Raw genomic sequence first — 8,871 nt, forward strand, 5'->3', positions numbered from 1 at the left:
GTGGGGGCTATACAAATATCATACATCTAAACAAATCAATGTATAACATATATTGATATATGACATGTACTATAAAGTTGGGTTCGGATTGGGTCAGGTTGGATAAGAGGTCAATCCTAACCTAACCCGAAGCAAAATCGGACTCATGAATTTTAACCATAATCCTAACCCAAACATCAACCCGACCCAACCCATCCCAACTTTTTCAAGTTAGGTTAGGATTGGGTTCGGGCCAATCCAGCCCAAGTTGCAGCCTTATTGAAAAATGTTCCAGCGCCAGGAGATGCTGTGAGGTTCATGTGAGAAACGCTTTATTAGGAGCAGATCCGGACTCAACTCAACTGTAATGGGTTGAGGTGGGTATGACTTATGAGAAAATACAAACTCATGTAAAACAGTATTTGTGCATGTGATGAGTGTAGATTTGATTCCAACAAAGCATCCCAACAACCATGTGGCTTGTTAGGAAAACGTATCACCATACATCAGGCATGGTAAAATGTGTGGTGATACGTTTCTAAACACGTGTTTGAAACGATGCCATTTTCTTACCATGCCTGACGTGTGGTGATACGTAACAAGCCACCATGCCTTGAAATGAAAAAAGATGTGATATGAGAAAATGTCATGTTTGATATTTTTTCATTTTTTTTACTGTTATTAGCAACAGTATGTTGATGTGGCATTGAAAAATGAATACGTGGCAATAGTGCTGAATAAAAGAAAAAAAAAACAATTTATGAGAAAACGATATAACAATGCAACACTATTTTCTCAAAAAAACACCAGTGCAAATTGGGTACCCGATTTGAAGATTAACAAATTCTCAACTCAAGTCGCAACCCATCCAGTCCAAAATCAATTTGGACAGATTGGATGGACCAGCAAGACATATTGGATTGAAAAAATCCGATTCAAAATATTTATTAGATTGGACTATACCTGATTCATCCATAATAAATTTATATTGGATTAAGCCAATATCTGATCCATTAATATAAGATAATAATATAGATATCAATGGACTGGATTTAGGTTGAAACCAATTTAAATTAAAACGAATTTGAACAGATATATTCATACCTGGTCCATTTGTAATGGACTCACATTGACTGGATCGGACCAGACCAAATCCAATCCAATTGACACTCGTATCCGCAACGTAATCTTATGCTATTCTACTCCAACAAAAATCAACTGAACTTTTAGTGGTAATAACCCATATAACCATGTGCGTAGAATACAGAATTTCGAGATTAGCACGAACACGGCTGTTAAAATAATTAAATACACATCAAAGAGAAGAAAAGAGAGAAACCCTTGGTCCTAGAAGCTACTTACAGTTGCAAAACGAACCAGTGTGAAGTGTTCTTTATACATGATTATCTGTGTATTTTACAAAGGAAAATATTATCTGTACAAGAGTTATTATTTTAGTACCGAATAAAATGTACTTGGTAGTATACAACCTTGGTCTTCAATATAAACTATATGTTACAACAATTCCTTTCTTCATGTAATTAACGTATATATGATACAAATCTTTAGTATACAACAACAATAATTAGAAAGGGAATAGGCCAAAGAAAGGCCAACTATAAATGCAGCAGCAGTGGGGGATGCTTGCCAATATTACAAATCAGTATGTTCGTTCACACTTTAGAAAATGTATCTGCGGAGATAGTCAACTCGAGTTGGGTGCTTAAGTTTCATGAGAGCTTTCACTTCATGCTTTCGCACCATCTCTCTTGATATGTTTAGGTTTCCTGCAATCTCTCCCAATGTTCGATCTCCTTTTCCATCCAGACCGTATCTCTGCCTGATCACCAAGCTCTCCTTTGGCTTCAGAGAGTCGAGCTGGGAAAGAATAGAAAGACAACATTATTTTAGTACTGAGCCTTCTGTCATTTTCTTTGCCGAAAATCTTAAAGATTAGGGGCCATCGGCCACTTTGTGCAAGAAAAGGCTGTAAGGTAAGGTCTGTATCCCGACCACCCCTCCGAAGAACCTGGATAGCCAGGATCAACACAGGGTAATGACCCTTTTACTGAAATTCTTGAATATTGTTCCAAGTCTCTGAAACAAGTATGGAAAAACAGCAATAGCCTTACGATGAAATTATTCAAGCAAACCAGACCATGAGATTGACGAGGGCATCAAAGTGGTCCTAACTCCCAAAGTCGGGTATAGGAATTTTCTATTTCTTATTTCCTTCTTGTTGTTTTTTTTTCGAGACAGGGGTTACTTTCTCGTTTACATTTTTTATGTGGGATTTGGCCATTGCAAGTTGTTAACTAGGTAATTGTCAAAATTTTTGTTTGAAATTTCAAAGTGATATGGACATAGGGTGTAAATGGTATCCAATTGTCTGAATATGGATCCACCCCATCCATTATAATCGGATCAGATTCAACTTAAATATGTATACTCGCACATACTTAAAATTTATATAGTAAAGTTGGTTTGAATGTTGAGCTTTTATTAAATTATAATAGGTTCAAGTTTCATACAATTAAGTTTCAATTCATTTTGTTCATAAAATACAATATCAGTCATTTTTAGTTCATTTTATTCATAATATATAGTATTTATATGTTCATTTTATTAATAATAGAGTTTTTTATCATTTTTTTTGTCTAATTTATTTATACTATTTAATATCTGATTGCAACCTGAATTTGATTCGAATCCAACATTGATTTTAAGTATATCTTAGTAAACTTACTTAATGTCAATGGGGTCTAATCTGATAGTTATGTTATTTGGGTTTTATTTTGTAATAGGTAGGATAGGATACCATAAACAAAACAAGAAAATAATAGTAAAAGTAGGTTAGAATGATCCTCTTTTGGATCAAGTCTATTACAAGACTAGGTCTTGGGCAACCTACAGCAATCTCCAACTGAGATTATGCAGATGGAATGCAAAAATGCATGCAGAAAACTATTAAAAATTCTGCCAGAATGCGGTAGGGGAAGAGAAGGATTTTGTGTATCTAGTAGCTATACTCCCATGTATTTATAATAAACCCACCAGCATCTATTCGAATAGACACCTGAACAGGTTAGTAGATGCCAAAGAAAGGTCATTTTGTCTAAAAAAAACAAACAATTTGAAGTAAAAGGCAAGATAAAGAGACTAAAAATTAAAAGAGCTTCTTGAAATGTTAAAATATTCCTCGTATGCTCTCTACTTATTATTTTCTCTCTTTCCTCTTTTCTATATTCTCTCTTCTCTTCGGGTTTCCTATTAAAGTTTGAATTGAGATATTCTGCTTAATATCTTTTTTGGCTCTCAACAAGGCTTCAGAGAAGTCCTTGGGACCTTCTCTCTCTCTTTTACTATTTTTTTGTTCTTTTTCTTTCCTAGTTTTTCTTCTCTTCTACATATTTGTTCTAAATATTGATTGGAATGATAATTCTACCTATTAGAAAGCATAAATTTTATTGATCTAACCTTTCTTCAACCTTCAGAGATGAAACAGAATATTACTGGCAACCAGGCTGCATTGATCCTACAATGAATTAAAAAGAAAGACTCGAATAACCAATGTAATATGTTTTTAACCATTTGTTTAACTTACTTATCTAGTGAAAGTCAAAATGGAGCAGATAGTCCATCAACAAACAAATTGTTTAGCAGTTCAATGGCATAATTTAGGATCAAAGTTAAGGAATAGATGATTACCACATCATCAAGAGCAAGCCTGAGAAGGGCAGGTTGCCTCCGTTTATCACCTCCAACACCTTCGATGTCAGTGATTCCATTTATGAACTCTTCTTGTGTAATGGCATGTCTTGAATGGAGAGAAAAGACAGGTTTAGAGGCCTTAATGACTTCATGGTATCTCTCTGGGGAGATTCCTACTTTCTTTATTATCTCTTCCTCTGTTGGAAGCCTCTCAAGCTCAAACATTAACTCTAGTTTGGCCCTTTGAATCTCTACTCTGACCTGCACAGTAAATAGTTACATCCCTGTTATGTCAGAGTCTTCCATCCCCACCCCACCCCACCCCCCCCAAAAAAAAAGTAAATGTAACCGGAAAGTAAGAAGCCAAAGAGATTAGCAACACTTGAAGGTGAAATTGAAACATAGAATTCTTGTACTATATACATCTCAGAAGTTAAGTAATAAGGTAGTAACCAGGGGCAATTCTTTCTTTTCTTCTGTTTTTTTTTTTTTTTTTCTTTTTGAGGCACTCTATTAGGTTGGGGCCAAACTCCCATCACAAGTGTATATTAAAGATGGGAACATCCATGAAAATAGTGTGTTAAAGACGTTTCCAAAATTTTGGGAGAGGGATATGGGCCCTCTCCTTTCTACCCCTGATGGTAGATGTTTATGAGAAGGATATAATAAGAAAACTACAAACATATTCACAAAAAAAATACAAATATGATATAGGTTTGGTAGAGAGAAATCTCTTGAATAAAAATTACGAACTTTTCTTTGGATGAATACAAAATTAAATTATAACAAAGCAGAAATTGATAAATACTATGTAACTGCACATCTGACCTAGAAAGAACAGAAATATTATTCAGTGAATGTTTATGGCTTGACTTGCTTATAGTTATATGGTATTAAATTGAAAAAAAAGTTCGGTAAATCTTAGAGCTAAAATGAACATACCGATTCAAGGCCAAAGGAGACACGTGTGAAGCTTGAGAGTGTCATAGATCGCATGATAGCATGCCTGATCCAGAATAGACCATAAGTGGATAGCCTGAACCTCCTTTTTGGTTCAAAGCGGTCAATGGCTGTGATGAGTCCCCTTACTCCTGCTTGGCAAAGGTCTTGGAATTTTGGTCCATTCGCAAACTCTTGAAAATACTTATTGATTACAAATAAAACTAATCGAAGATTGTGCTGCAACAAATTTGGTGGAGAATATTAGTATTTGCATCACATGGTTTCTGCTATGAAACTGAAACTAATGAACTTCTAAGTGTAACTGTTATCTTGGTAGCTAAGTTATAAGTTAGGTCACAACCTCACAGTAGCAAAATTTTCCATATGAGGTTGCTAACTAAATAAGGCATCTTTTTGATATTTTGGAAATCTTCAGAGATGCAAAACCCTAATTTCTCTTTTTTATAATGTTTATGCTAGAATTTAAATTGCATGTTGCATTAATCCAAGTGCATTTTAAACCCTTAGTAATCTAGCTCCTTAAAATAAGATCCAGGAGTGCATTTTAAACCCTTAGTAATCTAGCTCCTGAAGTGAGTGGGGAAGCCAAGAAGAGGTAAAATACCTTAATTAGCCTGTCCCTTGCAGCTCGACCAACTTCTATACACCTTCTCACTTGAAATACACTCATATTTGTTGAATCTGCTAATTCACCATCAGTTGGTTCTCTTCCCAGATCTCTGTGCAAATTCTCCTTCACTTGAAAGAGTGCCTAAAATTCAAGCCAACAGAAATTAGAAACCAAAGACTAACAGTTTATGTTACAAGAAAAGATATACATTGAATTCCCATTTTTGGGACCAAGAAAGGATAACAACAAGGAAATAAAAGAGACAAGAATGGGAAGAGCTCACATTCATAGGTTGCATCAACTTGAATAACCAAGCGTGCTCAGAAGAAGGAAGAACTGGTGGTATCTTCATCTTCTTCCAATCCAAGCTGGCCAAATCAGTTGAAACAGAATATTCTCTAACAAGCTTGTCAACATCTCCATCCTCCTTGCTACCTTCCTTCACCCCACTCAATTGAACTGCCCCTTCCTCCTTCTTCCTTCTCAATGCAATCCTCCTATCAAGACTCAACCGCTTATTCTTATTGTGGTTCCTTATCACATTATCACTTGATTCTTTTCCAGTTTTGCGATCAGCTTCTCCAAGCTTTTTTCTTGTCTGACGACGCCTCCTGCCCACACGATCAGTGTCATCCACATCAGAAACATCTGTTGGGGGACTAAGTTTATATATACTTTCAAGTTTGGCCGCAACATCATTGTAATCCATTTCTATGGTGCATGAAGAAGCTTCATCAGAACAGACAACTTTTACTCTTTTAGAAGGCTTTGTGGCTCTCCTTAGCCTCTTCTGGTTTTCTTTAGGAGTGTCCATTGGTAATGGGATGGGCTCATGGTGTGTAACCAATGCTCTGTCCTTGGCTTTATCTGTTTTGAAGGCCAAGATCAATGGTCTCTTCAATTGAGTCTGGTGCACTGAGAACCTTGAGCTCAAGCCTAATGGAGTTTGAGAAGACGAACTAGAAACAGTAACAACTCCCATGCCAATATGTCCAGGCAAAAAAAGTACTGGATGAATAAAACTTATTTGTCTTTCAAAGCCTGCAAAATATAGTTTTTACTAAGTCAAGGTTATGTACTCCATAAATACGGTTGCAGATACAGACTAACCAGTAAAATTTGACAGGTTGACCATGGAAACAAGTGCTTGAGTAGCTTAATTTTTTTATTAAAGGCAAAAACAAAATTTTATTAAAGAAAATTTTCAGCCCAGGTTACTTTGGAAATATGATAGAACTCAACATAACCAAACCATTAGTTGGATTGGCCTCTGGCTCAATTCTTTGAAAATTTTCACGAGGCTAATATAAATCAACCTGTGGAAGAGGAAATAGAAATTGAACCGGGGAATTGAATTCCTCTCTTGAGATTTATATTACTACCTTCAAAGGAGTTCAATATGGAGAAAAACATGTTTTGGGGTCTGACTTGGCAATATGGAAAAAAAAAAAGGATTTGGTGGCACATCTAAAATCAAGATTTACTAGTGAAATTTTTCTCTATTTTGTGGATTATTTCATCATATACCTACAGAAGATGGAGTATGGAAAAATTATGTAGAGTAGATGTTCATTTATGTTAATAATGAGAACAAGGAAAACCATATGTACAAGTGCCTCCTTAAGAATCTTCAAGAACCTGGAGTATCAGAATCCAATTGGTGCCCAACAAGGAGACTTTATCCATTTAGAGAGTATATGAAATACTGCCCTCATCTAATCCATTAGACCAAAGAAAACCTTTTTTTCTCTTTCATTTCTTCAATTGCATGAAATGAAATCAAGATGGTATGGAACAGCTATTAGTTGAATCGATTGATAAAAATTCAACACATGTTGGAGCTACCTGGAAAGAAACTGTTTTTTTTTTTTTTGGATTTTTGAAAGAATTTGGAGTCCTCTTAAAATGGAACCATCACCAAAACATTAACTAAAATAGAACCGGAGTAACTAATTTCTATTATTCTGGTGATGACTCTATATCAAACGATGACTTTGTGTTGACAAATTTAATGACATATCATGCTTATCATCATAATCTAAGCCTTCCCCTATGGGGTCGGTCAGCTACATGAATCCTGCCATATTTTATAGCTTATATCAAAAGCTATAATGAAACTAATTCCTTCTAAGTTGGTGTACAATCTCTTGACAAACGAATGGTGTAATGCTTCCAATTGATTATATTCCCATACTGTAATAAGTATTAATATTTTATATCCCCGTGCTAGTGCAAGACCATAGCTTGCCTAGCCAGTAGCCACCACATTCTTGCAGCAAGAGCAAGTCAGGCGGCATCAGTGAATGGGGAAGAAACATGGTCGATCTTTGTGATACAATGATCCATCCCTACAACTACGAAACACTATACTAATCCTAACACATTGGTTGGACCATTAATCACAGACCACTTAGTCCATTACAGTTAGTTAACCTACACTCATCCATCCTTTGATGAAGTGCGCCCACGTGAAGGGCACACATCCGTCTCCATACCCAGATTACAGTAAAGAAAGACTAAGAAGTTTGCAGAGACCAGTCAGACAGAAATCAGCCCAACGGCCGTCCGTCATTCAGCATCCCTCGCGCTACCAGCGCAAGTTCGAAGGTATAACAAAAATTTCAAAATAATATCAGTACTCTGTTTTCTTTTCTACGAAAGGCGACTAGGAGAGATTGCATAAAGATTTCCGGAGGATCTCTTCCTTTTTATCGAAACCTACTTTCACCAGAAACTTGCAAAAGAATTAAATTGAAAAGTAGAAATTGGAAGGAAAAAAAGAAAGAAATAAAGAATGCACACCTGCTGGAAATTGGAGGGAAGACCAGCTAATCCGATCCGAGTAGAAGATTCGTACTTCTGGGTTGGGAGAAGGAGATTGTTGATGTGTTAATTTAATTACAGATCACAGATACAGAGCAGAGAAAGGGTCTTAATCTTTCTGAGTTGAGTTGAGGGGGGAAAAAAGATGCGTCATCGTCGAATATATACATGTATATGTGATACCTGAAAATGTAGAAATTACGGTGTCCACAAACTCTGTTTTGGGGATCGACGGTCTGGGAGCTCTCGGCCTTTGAATTCAACGGCTGAAAACGAGACGCGTATGTGGGTATGTGTGGAACGAGTGGCCTTGACGAGCAGGTAGTGACGTGGCTGGTAGCGAAGCAGAGATTACATTTGTCTGAAATTCCGTCGTGGCGACTTTACAGTGGATGAGAGATATTTTGTGAGAGAATTTCATGGATTAACTCAGTACACGTGGGTGGTTCTTATCACAAGCTGGCCCACTACTATTTGGATTTTCTCTGGAACCCTACGTTGCATGCCTCCAACCATTTGAATTTTGAGTGGTGCCACAGCTTCTAGCCAGTGCCCAGTGGCCCGGTTTTTACTTCACGGTTACAGAGTTAACCTTGCTCTGTTCTGAAGTTACGTCATGCAAACGAATGTCTCTTCTTTGGGCCTGTCCTACTTTCTTCAAGCCCAGTATCAATGGCTCGGGTTCGGTCCAGACACTGTTTTATATGCACCCGTTCCACCGTTCTAGGCCCCTTCGGATATATATGACACTGTTTTATATGCACCCGTTCCACCGTTCTAGGCCC

At 36.8% G+C, this 8,871-nt stretch overlaps 1 protein-coding gene across 2 annotated transcripts; it reads right to left on the minus strand.

Moving 5' to 3' along the window:
• Positions 1 to 1,343: 1,343 nt before the first annotated feature.
• On the minus strand, positions 1,344 to 8,256 carry SIGE (sigma factor E). Of its 2 annotated transcripts, XM_088977717.1 has the most exons (7): positions 8,066 to 8,244; positions 5,547 to 6,304; positions 5,258 to 5,404; positions 4,633 to 4,869; positions 3,688 to 3,951; positions 3,457 to 3,514; positions 1,344 to 1,857 (listed from the first exon to the last, which is right to left on the minus strand). In XM_088977717.1, the coding sequence occupies exons 2-6, from the start codon at positions 6,243 to 6,245 to the stop codon at positions 3,470 to 3,472; spliced, it is 1,392 nt and encodes a 463-aa protein (XP_088833843.1). In that variant the 5' UTR covers positions 6,246 to 6,304; positions 8,066 to 8,244; the 3' UTR covers positions 1,344 to 1,857; positions 3,457 to 3,469. The 2 variants fall into 2 exon arrangements, with proteins under 2 accessions (XP_088833843.1, XP_088833842.1); XM_088977716.1 differs by lacking the exon at positions 3,457 to 3,514 and having other exon boundaries at positions 8,066 to 8,256.
• Positions 8,257 to 8,871: the final 615 nt, after the last annotated feature.

Source organism: Nelumbo lutea, chromosome 3 (assembly GCF_056320005.1).
Source record: "Nelumbo lutea isolate HS-2025 chromosome 3, American lotus-T2T, whole genome shotgun sequence".
Lineage (NCBI taxonomy): Eukaryota > Viridiplantae > Streptophyta > Magnoliopsida > Proteales > Nelumbonaceae > Nelumbo > Nelumbo lutea.

What these genes read in the sequence shown, in the direction of transcription:
- SIGE (XM_088977716.1), bottom strand. Translation starts at nt 6,245, where the DNA reads ATGGGAGTTGTTACTGTTTCTAGTTCGTCTTCTCAAACTCCATTAGGC. An exon ending in TCTCCTTTGGCCTTGAATCG is followed by an intron (nt 3,952 to 4,632) that starts GTATGTTCATTT and finishes TTTACTGTGCAG; the next exon opens with GTCAGAGTAGAGATTCAAAG. An exon ending in GGCTTGCTCTTGATGATGTG is followed by an intron (nt 1,858 to 3,687) that starts GTAATCATCTAT and finishes ATTCTTTCCCAG; the next exon opens with CTCGACTCTCTGAAGCCAAA.